The sequence below is a fragment of the Phocoena sinus genome, chromosome 1, assembly GCF_008692025.1.
Source record: "Phocoena sinus isolate mPhoSin1 chromosome 1, mPhoSin1.pri, whole genome shotgun sequence".
Taxonomy (NCBI): Eukaryota; Metazoa; Chordata; class Mammalia; order Artiodactyla; family Phocoenidae; genus Phocoena; species Phocoena sinus.
The window spans coordinates 75,988,871-76,010,037 of record NC_045763.1 but is presented as its reverse complement, the minus strand read 5'-3'; the positions used below and the strand labels follow the sequence as shown (position 1 = coordinate 76,010,037).

The 21,167-nt window shown below is 37.9% G+C and overlaps 1 protein-coding gene and 1 pseudogene across 1 annotated transcript in view; one reads left to right on the top strand and one right to left on the bottom strand.

Moving 5' to 3' along the window:
* DDAH1 (dimethylarginine dimethylaminohydrolase 1) overlaps positions 1-21,167 on the top strand; it is a 270,779-nt gene that overhangs the window by 71,503 nt on the left and 178,109 nt on the right. Inside the window, exon 2 of the mRNA XM_032610641.1 lies at positions 8,460-8,577. Within this exon, the coding sequence (XP_032466532.1) occupies positions 8,460-8,577 (118 nt within the window). The remainder of the gene's footprint in view (positions 1-8,459; positions 8,578-21,167) is intronic.
* LOC116742773 lies at positions 74-6,472 on the bottom strand (annotated as a pseudogene).

Genomic DNA, 21,167 nt, shown 5'->3' with positions numbered 1-21,167 from the left:
GGCAGAGTAAATTACGGGGAGAACTGAGTGTGGAGAGTAGTTCACTTATCTTTTGTAATAAGGTCCCTTTTGACTAATTCTCTACTGAAGTTCTCACTTTATCCACAGGGTTCTTCAAAGGGAACGCTCACAATGCGCGTCTTCTGTAGTCGAGTTACAGGACTCTTGGGTATATATTCAGTACTTGATTGTATTTTGGCATATCAGGACAGGACATAGTTGGGTTGAGAAGACTTTAGTTTCTCAACTGTGGGCTGTGTAACTGTATTCCTTTCTCAACTGCAACACGAGAGATATGAGAAGGAATGGTGGCTCTTTATAGTGATGAAGTTAGGGGTTTGTTAAACTGCCTTTTGGAAGTCAGCGTAGGAGTAAGTAGTGCTGATGGGTTCAGTGCGGGTTGTTTCCTTAACTGTTTTAGTTAACCAGCCAAAGCAACAACCAGAAACACATGAATTAGGAATTTATTTTAGGTACTCAGGTATGGGAGTGGCTCTACTCAATGTTGGGCTTAACTCTTTGGTGGCAAATTGCAGTGCTCCATTTAGAGTGGCATGATCTCTAGAAAGCCGGCTGGGACTCATGAGGGGCTTTTGAAAAGGTGGGACTCGAGAAGCAAGAAGAACAACAATCCTGCAGCCTGTGGGAAAAAAACCACATTCATAGAAAGATAGACAAGATGAAAAGGCAGAGGGCTATGTACCAGATGAAGGAACAAGATAAAACAATTAAATGAAGTGGAGATAGGCAACCTGCCAGAAAAAGAATTCAGAATAATGATAGTGAAGATGATCCAGGACCTCGGAAAAAGAATGGAGGCAAAGATCGAGAAGATGCAAGAAATGTTTAACAAAGACCTAGAAGAATTAAAGAACAAACAAACAGAGATGAACACTACAATAATTGAAGTGAAAAATACACTAGAAGGAATCAATAGCAGAATACCTGAGGCAGAGGAACAGATAAGTGACCTGGAAGACAGAATGGTGGAATTCATTGCTACGGAACAGAATAAAGATAAAAGAATGAAAAGAAATGAAGACAGCCTAAGAGACCTCTGGGACAACATTAAATGCAACAATATTTGCATTATAGGGGTCCCAGAAGGAGAAGAGAGAGAGAAAGGACCCTAGAAAATATTTGAAGAGATTATAGTCGAAAACTTCCTTAACATGGGAAAGGAAATAGCCACCCAAGTCCAGGAAGCTCAGAAAATCCCATACAGGATAAACCCATGGAGAAACATGCCTAGACACACAGTAATCAAATTGGCAAAAGTTAAAGACAAAGAAAAGTTATTGAAAGCAGCAAGGGAAAAATGACAACATACAAGGGAACTCCCATAAGGTTAACAGCTGATTTCTCAGCAGAAACACTACAAGCTAGAAGGGAGTGGCATGGTATACTTAAAGTGATGAAAGGGAAGAACCTACAACCAAGATTACTCTACCCAGCAAGTATCTCATTCAGATTCGATGGAGAAATCAAAAGCTTTACAGACAAGCAAAAGCTAAGAGAATTCAGCACCACCAAACCAGCTCTACAACAAATGCTAAAGGAACTTCTCTAAGTGGGAAACACAAGAGAAGGAAAGGACCTACAGAAACAAACCCAAAACGATTAAGAAAATGGTAATAGGAACATACATATTGATAATTACCTTAAATGTGAATGGATTAAATGCTCCAACCAAAAGACACAGGCTTGCTGAATGGACAAAAAAACATGACCTATATATACGCTGTCTACAAGAGACCCACTTCAGACCTAGGGACACATACAGACTGAAAGTGAGGGGATGGAAAAAGATATTCCATGCAAATGGAAATTAAAAGAAAGCTGGAGTAGCTATACTCATATCAGATAAAATATACTTTAAAAAAAATAGACTTTGAAACAAAGAATGTTACAAGAGACAAGGAAGGACACTACATAATGATCAAGGGATCAATCCAAGAAGAAGATATAACAATTATAAATATATATGCATCCAGCATAGGAGCACCTCAATATATAAGGCAACTGCTAACAGCTATAAAAGAGGAAATTGACAGTGACACAATCGTAGTGGGGGCCTTTAACACCTCACTTACACCAATAGACAGATCATCCAAACAGAAAATTAATAAGGAAACACAAGCTTTAAATTACACAATAGACCAGATAGATGTAATTGATACTTATAGGACATTCCATCCAAAAACAGCAGATTACACTTTCTTCTCAAGTGTGCACTGAACATTCTCCAGGATAGATCACATCTTGGGTCACAAATCAAGCCTCAGTAAATTTAAGAAAATTGAAATCATCTCAAGCATCTTTTCTGACCACAACGCCATGAGATTAGAATCAATTACAGGGAAAAAAAACGTGAAAAACACAAACACATGGAGGTTAAACAATACGTTACTAAATAACCGAGCGATCACTGAAGAAATCAAAGAGGAAATCAGAAAATACCTAGAGACAAATGACAATGAAAACACGACGATCTAAAACCTATGGGATGCAGCAAAAGCAGTTCTAAGAGGGAAGTTTATTGCTATACAAGTCTACCTCAAGAAACAAGAAAAATCTCAAAGAAACAATCTAACCTTACACCCAAAGTAACTAGAGAAAGAAGAACAAACTAAACCCAAAGTTAGCAGAAGGAAAGAAATCATAAATATCAGAGCAGAAATAAATGAAAGAGAAACAAAGAAAACAATAACAAAGATCAATAAAACTAAAAGCTGGTTCTTTGAGTGGATAAACACAGTTGATAAACCATTAGCCAGACTCATCAAGAAAAAGAGGGAGAGGACTCAAATCAATAAAATTATAAATGAAAAAGAAGTTACAACAGTCAACACAGAAATACAAAGCATCCTAAGAGACTACTACAAGCAACTCTATGCCAATAAAATGGACAACCTTAAAGAAATGGACAAATTCTTAGAAAGGTATAACCTCCCAAGACTGAACCAGGAAGAAATAGAAAATATGAACAGACCAATCACAAGTAATGAAATTGAAACTGTGATTAAAAATCTTCCAACAAACAAAAGTCCAGGACCAGATGGCTTCACAGGTGAATTCTATCAAACATTTAGAGAAGAGCTAACACCCATCCTTCTCAAAATCTTCCCAAAAATTGCAGAGGAAGGAACACTCCCAAACTCATTCTATGAGGCCACCATCAACCTGATACCAAAACGAGACAAAGATACTACAAAATAAGAAAATTACAGACCAATATCACTGATGAATATAGATGCAAAAATCCTCAACAAAATACTAGCAAACAGAATCCAACAGCAAATTACAAGGATCATACACCATGATCAAGTGGGATTTATCCCAGGGATGCAAGGATTCTTCAATATATGCAAATCAATCAATGTGATATACCATATTAAGAAACTGAAGAATAAAAACCATGTGATCATCTCAATAGATGCAGAAAAAGCTTTTGAAAAAATTCAACACCCATTTATCATAAAAACTCTCCAGAAAGTGGGCATAGAGGGTAACCTACCTCAAAATAATAAAGGCCACATACAACAAACTCACAGCAAACATCATTCTCAATGGTGAAAAACTGAAAGCATTTTCTCTCAGATCAGGAACAAGACAAGGATGTCCGCTCTCACCACTATTATTCAACAGTTTTGGAAGTCCTAGCCACAGCAATCACAGAAGAAAAAGAAATAAAAGGAATACAAATTGGAAAAGAAGAAGTAAAACTGTCACTGTTTGCAGATGACATGATACTATACATAGAGAATCCTAAAGATGCCACCAGAAAACTACTACAGCTGATCAATGAATTTGGTAAAGTAGCAGGATACAAAATTAATGCACAGAAATCTCTTGCATTCCTATACACTAATGATGAAAAATCTGAAAGAGAAATTAAGGAAACACTTCCATTTACCACTGCAACAAACAGAATAAAATACCTCAGAATAAACCTATGTAAGAGACAAAAGACCTGTATGCAGAAAACTATAAGACACTAATGAAAGAAATTAAAGATGATACCAACAGATGGAGAGATATACCATGTTCTTGGATTGGAAGAATCAATATTGTAAAAATGACTATACTACCCAAAGCAATCTACAGAGTCAATGCAATCCCTATCAAATTACCAGTGGCATTTTTTACAGAACTAGAACAAAAAATCTTAAAATTTGTATGGAGACACAAAAGACCCTGAATAGCCTAAGCAGTCTTGAGGGAAGAAAACGGAGCTGAAGGATTCAGATTCCCTGGCTTCATACTATACTACAAAGCTATAGTAATCAAGACAATGTGGTACTGGCACAAAAACAGAAACACAGATCAATGGAACAAGATAGAAAGCCCAGAGGTAAACCCACACACCTATGGTCAACTAACCTATGACAAAGGAGACAAGGATATACAATGGAGAAAAGACAGTCTCTTCAATAAGTGGTGCTGGGAAAACTGGACAGCTACATGTAAAAGAATGAAATTAGAACACTCCCTAACACATACACAAAAATAAACTCAAAATGGATTTGAGACCTAAATGTAAGACCGGACACCTTTAAACTCTTAGAGGAAAACATAGGAAGAACACTCTTTGAGATAAATCACAGCAAGATCTTTTTTGATCCACCTCCTAGAGTGATGGAAATAAAAACAAAAATAAACAAATGGGACCTAATGAAACTTAAAAGCTTTTGCACAGCAAAGGAAACCATAAGGACGAAAAGACAACCCTCAAAATGGGAGAAAATATTTGCAAATGAATCAACGGAGAAAGGATTAATCTCCAAAATTATAAACAGCACATGCAGCTCAATATTAAAGAAACAAACAACCCAATCCAAAAATGGGCAGAAGACCTAAATAGACGTTTCTCAAAGGAAGACATACAAATGGCCAAGAAGTACAAGCAAAGCTGCTCAGCATCCCTAATTATTAGAGAAATGCAAATCAAAACTACAATGAGGTATCACCTCACACCAATTAGAATGGGCATCATAAGAAAATCTACAAACAACAAATGCTGGAGAGGGTGTGGAGAAAAGGGAACCCTCTTGCACTGTTGGTGGGAATGTAAATTGATACAGCCACTATGGAGAACAGTATGGAGGTTCCTTAAAAAACTAAAAATAGTATTACCATATGACCCAGCAATCCCACTACCGGGCATATACCCAGAGAAAACCATAATTCAAAAAGACACATGCACCGCAATGTTCATTGCAGCACTATTTACAATAGCCAGGTCATGGAAGCAACCTAAATGTCCATCGACAGATTAATGGATAAAGCAGATGTGGTAAATATATACACTGGAATATTACTCAGCCATAAAAAGGAACAAAATTGGGTCATGTGTAGAGACGTGGATGGATCTAGAGACTGTCATACAGAGTGAAGTAAGTCAGAAAGAGAAAAAAATATATCGTATATTAATGCATATATGTGGAAACTAGAAAAATGGTACAGATGAACTGGTTTTCAGGACAGAAATTGAGACACAGTTGTAGAGAACACCAAGGGGGGAAAGTGGCGGGGGTGGTGGTGGTGGTGGTGTGATGAATTGGGAGATTGGGACTGACATGTATACACTGATGTGTATAAAATAGATGACTACTAAGAGCCTGCTGTATAAAAAATTAAATAAAATTAAATTGAGAAAAAACTTAAATTACATGCTTACACTGAATTAAAAAAAAAAGAAAAGAAAAGCAAAGGTGGGACTCCACAAGAAGCTAGAGGAGGCCATTCAGGAATTGGTTCCAGTTTGGGTACACAATGGGAGCAATGAGAGAGTCTTAGAACTATCTCTTGAAGTATTCGGACCGGTGTGCTAGCATCCAAGAGTTTAGCATGATATAACCAGGAATTAGGATTTAAATGTTTCCAAGTTGTAGAATATTTTAAAAGGCACTTAACCTGCCGGGCAAGACTCTCAAGAGGTGTTAGGTTGGACACCACAGGGTCCTCTTCTTCAGAGGAATCCTACTCTTCCCCAGAACTCTCATTTACGTAGTTAGCGTTTTCTTTTTCCTCACTTTCTGATTCTGATTAGGGATCAGGAGAGGGATTTCTAGGACACATTAGAATAGAACAACAGTATAGGAAAAAAGGTACCAGAGAAAGGTAATAATCTAAGCCCATAAAACACTAACATTGGCAGATAGATGCAGAAGATGAAAAATCCTTTTAGTAGGATTCATTTGTCCATTTCTCAGTCTGTTACACACACACAGTATGCCTCTGGCTCGTACCACTGTGCAGTCCTTCAAGATTATGTTGTATATTTTTCACTTACAAAGAAGACAGCTCAGTTCTCAGGACCAGTTCAGTGTGTAAAAGTTAGTCACTTACCAGTGGCACAGGTCAGAGTCTCTCCTTCAAATCCTGGCTACCCAAGAAGAGAAGGAGTCCTTGTCTAGGCAAGCTGATTTTCTTAGTGTGATGTCAACTGGTCATGATATTATGGAGAGACACTTCGTGTGCTCTTTTTTGTTGGCAGGGATATTATATCTATCTGGTAATGAAAAGAAACTCAGTGGTCACCTTCTTTGTCCACTGGTACAGCAACTTTTGTGCGGGGGGATGGTGGGATGAGTTGTCAAGGATCTGTCTGGTGTGTACAGATCCAGTGTTTCCATAGGTGGTGCAAATGCCCTTGGAAACTAGTGACTTAGTTGTTGGACTATCTGGAAAGGTAGCCTTAACCCATGGAGGATCGTTTCTTCTTCCTTGTATCACCTCCAGCCGCAAGACCCCACTAGGCCTAGTGCTACCAGCTTTGTTCCCTATATTCTTAATTTTTTTGCATGTAAAACTGAGATTACCTTAAATTTGCAATGGACATATTTGGATTAAAATTGCTTTCAACAACATACTATACACTTCCAAATCATCTAAATGTTTGCAATCACGGTGTAGCTCCATTAAAATGTACAATTACATTATACTTTAAATCGGTATTTCCTTGGGATGTTCTCATATTTTTTAAGAATAGAAAGCTTATCTAAGGCTTCTTCTGTAATGGAAATGGAAACCTTGCTAATATCTGAATCATGCTTAGTGTAAAAGAGAAAAATTGGACCATCTGAACCCTCAGTATCCTTTCTTGGCATAGAATGGTAGAGTATTGGTGTAAAAAGAACTGCTTTTTTTTTTGCGGTATGCGGGCCTCTCACTGTTGTGGCCTCTCCCATTGCGGAGCACAGGCTCCGGACGCGCAGGCTCAGCGGCCATGGCTCACGGGCCCAGCCGCTCAGCAGCATGTGGGATCTTCCCGGACTGGGGCACGAACCTGTGTCCCCTGCATCGGCAGGCGGACTCTCAACCACTGCGCCACCAGGGAAGCCCAAGAACTGCTTTTTTAAAAAAAATTCAAAGTGTTACTAAGTACCATAGTCCTTTGTCTTTGGAAATACTGTGGCTTTCGGGGTCACTGGCTGTTTGTCATATACCAATAGAGGACACGATTCATCAGCTGTGGACATTCTCTGCATTCTTAGTGTTGTTCATGGTTGTTTCTTTACCTCATGGGCTCTGTGACACCTTTCACTAAAACAAGCCCTCGAGTTTGTGATTACTGTGCATTGGGTTATTGGGTTGGTGGCTGGCCTTCCAGCTGTCCTCCAGCCTGAGCTCATGAGAAAGCAGTCACAGTTGTCAGTGCCACAGTGCTGTTCTGTTAGATTAAATCCAAAAAAACTGGTTGTATCCAAAAAACTTCTGGTATAAGATTTATATTTTTTTCTGTTTTGAATTAATGAAGCAGAAGCACAAGCTGTGAGCAATGTCTATAAACAGCCTTGGTTCTTCTATGAGGAATGTCCTCAGTGTTAGCACCTGCAAGAAGATAGCGTGTGTCAGATTAATTTTATGACATTAGTGTTTGTACAGAATAATGGCAGGAAGTCAAACTGGGTTGTACTCCTTATTGGTTATTATTAGCTGATGATATTCCTATGAAGCCTTGAGTATTGGGTTAAATCACATGAAATTGCTATTTGTGTAGGCAATTTTATATGGCTCTAGGAGATAAGATATATTTTAATTAGTTCTCTCTACATAATTGTGAGTCTGCCACAAATATTTTAAATTAATACGTATAATTTAAAAATTAGAACATGAAAGGCAAGATTTGTTTGTTCTCATTCTTGCTGTTTTTACTCTGTCATTGCTCTCTTGCTCTCAAGGAAATGGAGTAGCTGCCTAAAAAAATATCCTGACGTTTGGCATTCTGTAGCCCCTTGAGAGGTAAACAAGTAAAAACCCAAATACTATATACTCAGTTGCAGGTTAAATTCACCTTTAGATTCTTCTAATAATAATTTAAACTCATAGCTGTCTCTTTATGAATTTTTATCAAGTCTTTTCTTTAATAGAGAAGACAATTCCATCACAAGAATGTATTAGACATATTGAAATGCCTTACTCCTCCCCCTTCTTCTGTATTTCTCCATTTGCAGTTTCATCGGTGCAGAAAAGGAGCTCTGGCAACTTCTGCTGAGACTTTTCCATAGGAAATCCTTCCCCCAAAAAAGCAACAGCTATTTTGAAGACCAACTTTCCAAAACTTATATTCAGGTAAGTTAAATTTTAGATGTCATCCCTTATAGCTAAAAGTGAACACATTTGACTTAATCATGTTAATCAAAAATGTATTTGCATTCAAATGTTCTTATATATCAGTACTCTTGGATGAATTTAAATTATATTGACAGAAAACATCCATTTTCTCACATTTTCAAGTACCAAGAAAGTTTTAGAACCTGGCCTATAGCTTGGTTGTTTTGGGGAAAAAAGTATGATTCAGCCAAGGCTGATCTTGTTTTTCCTTTATTCTTTAAGCCAGAAGCAATTACTTTTCATTTCAGGATTAAGCGGCTGTAACATTGCCATTCGTCGCCGAGGCTCCTGGTTTCAGCATGTCTGCTTGGTTCCCAGCCAGTCCTGGGTGTTCAGGTAGCAGCTGTGGCTGGGAGTGCCTCTCCAGCCCACATTCCTTGGCTATGAATTTTGCAGCCCTGTTTATCTAATAAAGATCTCCCCATAGTGAGTTGCTCATGACGTTGTCACACAGATGTTAATGAATGGTATGGAAAGATACTGATTCTTTTTCCTCGTGGAATGCCAGCCAATCCTGAATGTCCCAGTCCTTTCACTCTGGCTGATCACCACAAAGGCCTGGTGCTAAGATCTGATGAGATCTGTCCTACATAAACCAAACTCCAACAGGATGCCTATACATCCTCTCTGTGAGGCTATCATCCAAACCTGTTCAGAGAATTTTTCTACAATTACATTCACCCAAACACTGACTCTCACTACTCTGCCCTGATCATACTTTTAATCTATAAATGCTGTCACTGACTTCAGTGCCCAAAGACTTTCTTCCTTCTCTTGAAACTCATGAATTTACTTAGGATAGCTTGGGATGGCTTTAGAGTCTGGCTTTCTCACTATTTCACGTGTCTTCATTTTGCCTTCCCAAGCCGTACTGTGAATTCCTTGAGACAGGAGCTCCTGAAAACTGGTAACACCTTATATAGACAGATAGGCAGGAAAAAAAATTTTTGGACAGAAAAACATTTGTTGTTCTTAGTAATCCAGAAAATTTGCCTTAATATGTTCAGAACACTCTAGATGATGTGCTGTAGTATAGGACTCCTCTCCTTTCCCCTGCCTGCCCTCTGCTGGAACGGCTCACAAGCAATAAGATGGCCAGAGCAGGATATCATATGGGGAATGTGGGAAAACAAGGGGCTTGTCTGGCTGAAAGGCTAGCGGAATAACTGTGATTTGTGAGTCTACAACCCAGATCTTTGAAGCTCCCCATTATGTGCCTTGGGATAACTAGCAACCTCATTACAAGACCCCTAATGGGTTCAACCTTGCACAGGGATGTGATTCTCCCTGCTGGCATGAGATGGACCGAGTGACCTTGTGTGTCCTCCTCATCTGCTGTGCTTGTTTCATCTCCAGAACCACCCAATACATGGCAGGTAGCTGAGCCAGGTAGTGCCCCCTCCCAAACACAGAGGCCCTCCCTGTTCACCAGCCCCTCAAAGCCTCTGCCACCTTCACATTTAACAGGCATTTACAAGGGTCTGGCAAGACTACCAGTTTGGTAATGCAATTCAGGAGGTGAGTTTGAAATTCTAGACTGGTTTCCTGTTTCGAAGGGCAGCAGGATATGACAGCTGCTGAGGCAGCCCGTTTGCACTTTGGAGAGGAGAAGCGAGAGTGTCTGATCACTAGGCGACCTCTTCCTCCTGCTGGCCCAGGCGAGGTGTGGGCAGTCCCCTTCCCTCTCCCGCTGTTACTCAGGTGGCTAGGTGTTATGAAAAAGAGTAGGAAAAACATGTTTTTAAAATTATTATTAAAAGGGAGCACTTTCTGGGGAGGCAGAATCCATTAGCTGAATCCATTTCAGTATCAATGGTTAATCAATTTAGGCAGCTTTAATGCACTTTTATTATGTAGCCTTTAAAAGCTGTTCTGGTCCATCCCATAAATACTAGCACTACTTTATATGTATGATATCCCTTTTGGAAGGGTGAATCTGAATTATCATCCAGATATTAATTTGCATACAATGCTGTCCAGGCGATGCAAAAATGCTTCCTCATAGTTTGAGCATTGTCCAATACATTTTGAAGTGGGGAAAAACTTTTCAGATATGACTCTACATTTTAAGTCAGTGGATAAATCAGTCCGGTTGCCTCCCAAAACATAATTTTGAAAATCAATTTTACCGTACTACGAACTGAATAATTGATTTCCGCATTTCATTCTGTAAATTAAACACTAGGTTTTGAATTACTAGAAGAAATAGTACAGTTAGCCAATAAACCTTTCTTATAAAATGACAGCGTTTTAATTTATTATATGCATTAGCATTTATTCATGCCTAAGATTTCATCAATCAATTTTCTATTTAAAAAAGATGTCTCTGGAAACAGCAGTGGAGAAATGCTGAGTTCCAAAAGCAATGTTGTGAAAGGCAGCAGGGCCAGCGTTCTGGGCACACATTGAACTAAATTATAGTCAATAGCTATGCGGCTCCAAGTATAAGCCCACATTTTTTTAAGTATCTACCTTATGAACTGACTCTCTTGGAATGTCAGAGTTTAAAAAAGAAAATATTTAATTTTCACTATTTAAGAGGTGGGCTGTATTTGTTCAAAATTATAGCAACCTCTGATATTATTTTAAAATATTTATTTTGTCACTTTAACAGGCTTCTTATGCACTGCTCTTGAGTTTTAATTCTGTGTACCGTGGTGCATTTCAATAGTTGGCTTCAGATTAAATGAATATTAGTACTTTGTGATGATTTTATTAATTAGTTGTTTTTGAAAACTATTTTAAGCTGAGCATTACTCCAAAATAGAAGCTCTAAGAATCAGGACCATCAGAGAGATGTTAATTTAAAATCATTTATTCATTTCATTCACTTTAAAAAATTGTATTTAACACATATCAGGACTGAGTTGTCCACAGGCAAGATAGGCATAGCACCTGACATAGCAATAGTTTTAGGGACCTGTGCAAATGTTTTAATTTCCTTTAAAACCAAAAGAGAAGATAAACTCTTAGGTCAAAGAAAATATTAAAATATATAATACTAATATATTCATCTTTATACCAAGGGATAAAATAAAATTTTTAATATTTTTATGGAGGAAGAGGTCATGAAAACTAAAGTTCCTAGGACCCATGAAAATTATAATGTAACCTAGGCCATATTTCACCTATGTTAGATTCTAGAGATAAAAAGATGAGTAAGACACAATTTCTGTTCCCAAAGCATTCACAGTCTAATGAAGAAAATGGACATAAAACAGGTAGTTCATAATGTGGTTTCCTTGAAGTTATTTGAAATAGTAATTATAGCTTGAAGAACACAAGAGTTTTACTACAAAATGTCATTCAATACACAGACTCGGTCTTTTCCTTCTTTTAATTAAACTTTACAAAAATAGGACTTGCATATATTTTAATGGTACATAGACAGCATTACTACATATTTTTTCCAGACACTACTGATGTTAGCATTCAGATCTGTGAGTCAAAGTGTTCATATCTTATAAGCACACTTCATCAACAGGACCACAAAGGAAATGCCAGGTCCTAGGTATTGATGGTTCCATGGGGAAAATGAGAAGAGGTTCGGTTCTCCCTAGCTTAGCAAAGCTTGCTTACTTATGTCCTTCTGAGTTTTATTGAGGCTTCAGACATAGAACAGAACCTTGGCTATACTTTCTCTCTTCATAAAATTTCTCATTTATATGAGATTCAGCACTCGTTTTCTTCAATTACTGTTTCTAAATGCCATAATTGAGGTAGTCAGAATGTTCTCCTTAACCTAAATCTTCCTTGCTAATATTTGGGCCCACTTCCACATTTTTTGTTATCAATTGGAGAATGATTTTTCACCATTTTCAATTTAACTTGCATTATCTTATTACACACATAAGCTTTGTGAATAAGCAAGGCATCATAGGACATTGGAAAGAATACAGGCTCAGACTAACCTGGGTAGGAATCAGAATTATGTCACTCAAGCTGTATGACCTTGGTCAATTCATTTAAACTCATTGCATCTCAGCATCCTCATCTATAAAATGGGGATCATTATGCATGTGGTAGAAAATTGCTGTGGGAATTAGAATAATATATGTTAAGCATTAGGCCAGTACCTGGAATATAGGGGATGTTTAAAAAATAGCTGCGGTTATTATTTGCCATGTTTTGCAAATTAAGAAACTGAAACACAGACGTATTAAATGACCTTTGCCAGTACTGTGGGGTTAGGGCACCCAATTATTACTGGAAAATTGCAGCCTTACTTTTAAGAATGAAGTTGTAGAACACAGAGAAAGTGCAGAAGCAAAAGGGACAGAAAAAGCACTGACATCAAAGCAACCAGATAATCGATATATATTTATTGAACACGTTGTAAGTATAAGATATTCTGTGCACAAGTTGGGCCACTTTGGTTTGCCAATGACTGAATCCTAACTTGCTCAAACGAAAAGAAGAACTTGTTGGCTGGTATAATCCAAACACATGATGTAGGGAACTGGTCCTGGGGGTGTCTGGATTCTGTGGCAGGAACACTTTCAGGGCTCACACTCTATTTCTAACCAGGGTGTCTGGTGCTCTTTGCAGATGGCTTTCTCCATGCCATGGGGCACATGGCTCCTATCAACCTTGGTCTCTCATCTCATCCTAGCAACTCTTCTATCAGCAAAGAAAGATATTTTTCCTCTTTGGCTCCAGTCTGAAAACAATCCCAAGAATGACTTTCATGGGGCTAACTTAGGTCATATATTCCTTCCCAAACCATTCACAATCAGGAAGATAGGGTAATATGATTGGTCCAACTGAGGGCACATATCTGCCGTTTTCATTAGAATATTTTTCCTATGGAAAGAGGTGCGTTGGGCACACCAAAATAGTAACCTTCATCTTCTATCAGAGGTAATAGAGTAATTAATATTTTAATGGTAGAGTTGGTTCAAAGAGCCAAAAGACTACAATCTCAGGATGTCTAGCTAAGATATTGCAAGGCCTGAATGGACATGTCCATTCTTTTCAACCAAGAAAGGAAGCCTATCATACTTTTGTCTCCCAGTATGTTGGCTCATAGAGTTAAAAACTTAAATTTATTTCTTAGTATACATAACTTTTAATGGAGAAAGTTATAAACACTTGGGTACTATCTTAGAAAAAGCAGAACCTCTAAAGAGGGTGAATGAAGGTGACATTGCTGTTGTTTGAAAAACTTCAGAATGTCATGTCCTGTGGGAATGCATTATTCTAACAATTTGCTTAATATTTTTGCTTCCTGTAGAGTGGGCTGTGGGTGGGAACTCAAAGCAGACTTGTAAATTGAATTCATAGTGGATGAGCTTGTCTTGAAGTCTTTGCTGGGTTGTTTAAGACACTGAACTGTTTGTTCTTGGCTCCAGTACTTTCAATGTCCACTCACCATTGTGTTAGTGGGAGGACTACTGTATTGTATAAGAGATCTGGAGAGCTTGTGACTGAGTAGAGTCAGTGTTTTGACATTTTATGCCAACATCACCATTTCCCCACTTGTTTCACATTTCTCCTGTCAGTTGGGCCCTCAATTCAAAGTAATTACTTTGATTACTTTCAGGTCTTAAGTCATGAATCTCTCTAAATTATTTTTACCTTGAAAATGTTCTTTCACCAACTCACTTTTTCTTCCTTCTGTTTCAAAATTAGAGGTATCCCTACCCTTTTCCAGCACTAAATTCTTCCCTCTTTCACCTCCTTAGAAAACTAACTCCATCCATTACTTCATCTTCTATTTGTATCTCCAATTATTCCTCTCTGATGCATCTCTCCCCACTTATCTACCTATAAGACTATCTCCTTGAGATATCATCAAAAGGGATAATGTATGTGGAAGTACATGGCTGCCCTAAAGTGGAATATAAATATGATGTAATATCACTGCTATCCTAACTTTCTCCTTTACCCCACAATCATCTAAAAAAAGTCAATATAAAGTATTTCTTGACTTTAATTTCTCACTGTTCAATTCATTATTTAATATCTTAAAATCTGACCTCATTCTCCTAACTTACTGTCCCAGGGTTCATATCACTGCTTGTCTTTCCTCTAGCATGTGACACAGTTGACTAGGCCCTCCTCTTGGTTTCTATAACCTCACTACCTTGGTTTACTTTCTCTCTCTCTGACCACTCATATATTTTTTTTTTAATATTTATTCATTTATTTGGTTGTACCAGGTGTTAGTTGTGGCAAGCAGGCTCCTTAGCTGCAGCTCCTGGGCTCCTTAGTTGTGGCATGTAAACTCTTAGTTGTGGCATGCACATGGGATCTAGTTCCCTGACCAGGGATTGAACCCAGGTCTGCTGCATTAGGAGTGCAGAGTCTTACCCACTGCACCACCAGGGAAGTCCCTGACCACTCATATTTTAACAATCATCTTTTTCCTGCTGTCTCTGAATGTGAGTGGTCTCCATCATTCTGTCCTTGCTTCTTCTCCCTCTGCCTCCCCTCTCTCATTCTCACAAATACTTCTTGAAAGAACTTCCAGATCTTTCTCTTCACATCAATGTTTTTGTTAAATGCCTGCTGATAACTTTAACCTACATATCTCACCAGCCCCCAAACATAAGTACACTAAAATAAACTTTTACCCCATCCTAGGTATCTTCTACCCTATCTCAGCCAACAGTATTACTTTTCTACCCAGTCATTTAGGCTTAAAGCCTTGTGTTTGATCTTTGGTTCTTCTCTCTCCCTTATCCCCGAATCCAATTTAAGCCATATTTTAAGGACACATTGTTCTATTCACCTACTTTCACTTTGTCTCTCTTCCTTCAGGCAGTATAGTTCAGACTGCTGGAGTAGCACACAGTCTATTATTTTGCTTTCAGTGAGGTTGTCCAGAAGCATTTTGTGGCCATACTTTTTCTCTCTTCCTCATTCTTGATTCTTTCCCATTTCTGACAAGAATAACTATTTGAACTTTAATTATAGAGATCACTAAATCTTCTTCTACACAAGTACCCTTCTCATAACCAGAATACACTAATGTGTTTAGAATGGCCTGTCTAACAACTAATAGTCAAGTGTAAGCTGACTATTGTAAGCAGTGACATAGCAAAAATACATTTCATGGCTATATGTTTTATTAATATAATTTGCATCTTCAAATAAGTATCTTCATATTAGAACAACATTTCTAACATAATTGATTTAGAAAGCTGAGGTTTTGAGGATCTAGTGATGAGCTAATGAATGTATATTGAACATACTGCTTGAGTTTTGATACTTTTCTAGCAATCATCAGAATATAATAATTCCAGCCTTTGAGGACCTTCATCAGAAACATCACCTATCAATCTCTAACACTTTTTCTGCAGCTCCTATTAACAAAGAATGGTTAAAGACAACTTCAGTTTTCCCCGTTCCAACCTTAAAGATGTATGATGTAACAATAGCATACTGTGTAGCTGTAAAAAAAAAAAAGAATGTCTTATGTCTTATATGGAAAGATCTCTGTGTGGACTAAGTTGTTTGTGTCTCCCCAAAGTTCATATGTGGGTGCCCTAATCCCCCAGTGTGATGATATTTGGTTATAGGGCCTTTGGGAGGTAATTAGGGTTAGATGAGATCGTGCAAGTGGGGCGCTCATGGTGGGACTGCTGCCCTTATGCCCTTATAAGAGACACCAGTGAGCTTGCTGCCCTTCTACACCATGTGAGGACACAGCGAGAAGACGGCTGTCCGTAAGCAGGAAAAGAGCTCTCCACAGAACCTGACCATACTGGCACCCTGGTCTATGATTTCCAGTCTCCAGAACTGTGAGAAAATAAATTTCTGTTATTTAAGCCACCCAGTGTACGGGATTTTGTTATGGGAGCCTGAACTGACTAATACAATCTCCAAGATTTATTTTTAAATGGGGAGAAAAGGGTGCCAAAATAATGTACTATTGGGGTTAAAAAAAGAAGGGAACATAATCTATACTTGTACTGGCTTGTATATACAATTTAAAAATCCTGGGACGTAAATGAGAAACTAATAATGTTGGTTACTTTTAAGGGGATAGGAACTTGGCAGATAGAAGACAGGGCTGGAAAAGAGACATTGCTGTACATCGTTTTATACTTTTGATGCTTGAAGTATGTGAATGTGCTACCACTTCAAGAAATTAAATAAATAAAATGTATTAAAAATAATAACAAAAACATTTTCTTTGGAAAAACAAGATTATATTGATATAAGGAAAATATTGTTTACATTGAAAGAGGATTGCTTATTAGCAGAATAATTATAGCAGAAGCTGACAATTGATGCAGGCACAATTTGAAGATGAAGGAATTTGAACTATTAATTATATTAAATTGCTCTCCCAGTCAGTTCTTTAATAATCCCCATGACAATATAGACCATTCTTATCATTTACTGCCCCTTTCTTGGATCTGTATTTGCTACTGCCTGTAGAGCTTGAAGTACCCCATATGCATGCATTTGACTGAAAGATGATAGCCACAGGTTCTCAAGTCCTCCCTCGGTAATGCCCAGATCGTCTCTGAGCATAATGCCTCCTCCTTCAACTTCCCTCAGTGGTTGATCCTATATTCAAGGATGCAACTGCTGAGAAAAGGACCTATCATTCATTTGAAAGAGGTCTATCTCCCTTCTGTGGACAAAGATATAACTTTTCTCACAACTGCTTTGGCCAATTAAGCATCCAGTTGTTCTAGAGACATTATATCATACTACCTCAAAGAGTTGTCCTTAAATGTAATTCTGGTCTTTTCATTTCTGTTTAGCATCTATCAAAGATTTCTTCTCCATTGGTCATCTAGCCTCCACCTATCTCTCTACACCAATTGACTCATTTTGAGTTGTTTTGCCATGACTCCAAAGCGCTTTTTTCCTGTCTCCATGCCTTTGTAAATGCCATGTCCATTGCCTGGACCACGCTTCTATTTGTTCCTTTTGATGAAGCCCCCCCAAATGGAGATAGTGTTTTTCCTGACATCATCCTGTATTTATTGAACCCCATTGAGATTTTCTATGTGCTTGTTCCTTCCTATTAGATTCAAGAAGTTCAGGAGCCATAGCATATTCATTTTGCATTCCCAATGCTGATATCCAGTAGGCACTTGATGGTTGAATGAATGAGTAAATATACAGTCTGGCTGAAATGTTAAAGACAAAAATATCATAGTACTCTCTAATAAAGTCCTATCCAATGCTTAGGAAAAATGCTTCACAGGAGGATTCTAACTCTGCATTGTAAATGTGTTATTCAACCCCTGATTGATTTGAACTGAATTCTGCCAGGACAATTCTCCATGAGCCTTTTGATTTCTTGGAATGCATTCAGTTTTTTAGATTTTTTTGGTGTGTGGTTTGAAAAGTCTGCTGGACATCCCCAAACTAAGGTATCTCTATAAGGATCTCCTCTGTTTAAGTGCACTTTATTTCTAACATTTTAAAGCAGAGATGACAGCTCTCAATCCAGTGGATTTTCATTCTTATCTCCAGAAAACCACATTTCTTATACTTTGTGGTAAAGTAAGTTACATATGTATAGATACTGCCTTGTGGAAGTGAGCCTTTGGCTAGAACCTCAGATCCACATTTGCTTGACAGGGAGCAAGAGTGACAGCAGGGTAATCTCTATCACTTTGTAAATTAGATATCTTTCTCATGTGTCTTTCTCAAAGATGCCGCTTTTTTTTTTTTGTTTTGTTTTTTGTTTTTTGCGGTACGTGGGCCTCTCACTGTTGTGACCTCTCCCGTTGCAGAGCACAGGCTCCAGACGCGCAGGCGCTTCGCGACATGTGGGATCTTCCCGGACCGGGGCACGAACCCGTGTCCCCTGCATCGGCAGGCAGACTCTCAACCACTGCGTCACCAGGGAAGCCCAAAGATGCCCTTTTAAAATGTGAAATTTGCAGAAAACAAATCATTAATATTTCCTAGCTGAAAGAATTCACTTTCCAAACTAAAGGAGCTGATTTTGGAGCGTTTCAGCTGTGTCAATAAGCCACTAGTGAGACAAATTTTAGAATTAGGCCTATTATCTTTTGTTAATTCAGTTTACCCTAAACAGAGTAGATAAAAATAAATGCTTGAACTTCCCCATATTAAGACATGTTTGTATAAATATGGCCTCATAATAACTTGTTTCCAGAGTTTATTGACTTTAATTGTCCTACTGATGCTGTGTCCATTGATATATCTGTTAGTATTCATTTTCTATAGTATCTTGAGATCTAATGTACAGCATGATGACTATAGTTAATAACACTGTATTGTATACTAGAAATTTGATAAGAGAGTAGACTTCAGGTGCCTTCACCACACACACAAAACAATGCTAAATGTGTTAAGAGGTGGATATGTTAATTAGCTTGACCATAGTAATCATTTCACTATGTATATGTATATCAAAACATGGTGTTGTACTTTAAAATATACAATTGTTATTTTTAAAAAAACCAAGATTTGCAATAGATTAAATGCAGAAGGAGATAGGAGAATGCAACTATCCTCCATTTTGCAAAAATGTAAAATAATGCCACTGTAATACATGTAATAATGTATATGTTCTTTGTTTCGGAGATTGTTTTCTCATTAAAAAAATTATTTGTGTTCCCCTAAAAAAAAGGCAAAACAAAACATTTTCTATAGTAATAAGCACTGTCACAAGCCTAAGTCCAATATGCATTTGAACATAGTCCTGACACTTTTCTTAATATCAATAGCACGTTTGCTCTTAGCGACATGTGGTTGAAGGCAAAACTTAAATCCAACAGAATTTGCTGGATCTTAGTTCTAATGCCATTTATTATAAGTTTTGGAGATGAAAAGAATAGAAGTTCTGGAATATTTCTCCCACCCAAGAAGTTTAGTTATTTTGCAGTTACCAAAGCTGCAAAATCTCTGGATTTGCCCTCCTCCAGGAAAGAGTGTCTTAATTAAATAATTAGGCCCTTTTAAAAATCAGTTCCCTGTGGGTTGCTTCTATAACTGCCTCTTCACTCGTCAACTAAAAGTCTACCTAGGTTAACTGTCTTGTTTGTTCTCAACATAATGTTTTATCTATTTAATTCATGCAATTATTTATTGTATAGCTTATTTGTTTCTCTTCGTTTGTCATCATCATCTGTTCAAAATTGTAAGGTCCCAGAAGATAAGACCCAACTGTCCTTCATTTATTTTTATGGCACTTACATAGCATTATATGATATTCAACACCTAATAATTTTTCAGTTCGATGATTATGAAGACAGGAATCTATAGTAGGCTGATAAATGTGCATTTAACATGAAAAAAAACTCACCGAAGCTCTGGTTGTGCTATTCATAGCACACTGCAGCCTGTATCAGCTGCTAAGAGTTTAGTATTATGTGAAAGCACTGATGAAAATGTTCAAAATCACCAATTCCCAATGACTCACAAAGTACATATGTCTCTTAAGTTGCTCACCTGCTTTTACCCTAGGGCCATATTTCTGCTTTTATGACTCCAGCCAGAGGCTGAAAAGACATACAGGAAGTCAAATCAATCAATTTTCTAAATACTGGTAGTTAGGTTACTCAAAGAGAAGGTGGTAATGATGCGAAATCATTATTTCGAGAGATTATTGTGGAATTTAGATTTTTTTTTTTTTTTTTGCGGTACGCAGGCCTCTCACTGTTTTGGCCTCTCCTGTTGTGGAGCACAGGCTCCCGACGCGCAGGCTCAGCGGCCATGGCTCACAGGCCCAGCCGCTCTGCGGCATGTGGGATCTTCCCGGATCAGGGCGCGAACCTGTGTCCCCTACATCGGCAGGCGGACTCTCAACCACTGCGCCACCAGGGAAGCCCTGGAATTTAGATCTTGATGGTCAACTTGCATTAATAAATCAACATTCACTGACTGCATGGTTTGTAGAACCATGGAGAAATTCCTTTTTCTGTCAAAAGCTCTGTATGGTTAGTCTGACTGTGGACGATCTTGTATCCACAGGAGAAAATTAAATGGTTTGTCTTGATGTACTAGCAGAGCTTGGAAGAGTAAACCCTAAAGACAAAGCAGTTTCCTAGAACTGAAGAATTTAACCTTTGTCCTAATCCTCCCTTCTGTCAGCCTTGTCAGCAGGAAAACTTTCAAGGTTGATTTCAAATAAATCATCCTTGGCATTTTTTCCCCCTAAAACTGCTTCACAGTAACTTCATGGAAATTGCTACTTGTCCTCAGTGGCATGCAATATTAGCTCAGACATTGCACACGTTATACTACAAAGGTTGGAAAAAAACCCCCACATTTTATATATATATATATATATATATATATATATATAAAATAAATTTTTTTCTGAACTGTCTATATATCAATAAACTCAGCGGTTTTAGAGTTAAGGACTGAAACCACAGCTTTTTGGTCACTTAGCTGCCTATATTCATCCAAGAGTGATTAGGAAATGTTTGGCTTAGAGACACCCTTTAAAAGAGTACTGAGAAATGCATTTTTGCCAGCTCTATTAATATTACTTCTACTTAGAAGATGTACATATTTTTAAAGCGTATTTTTTGATGCTTTAAAATGTTTGTAAAGTGTGTTTATTTATTTATTTATTTATTTATTTTTGGCTGCATTGGGTC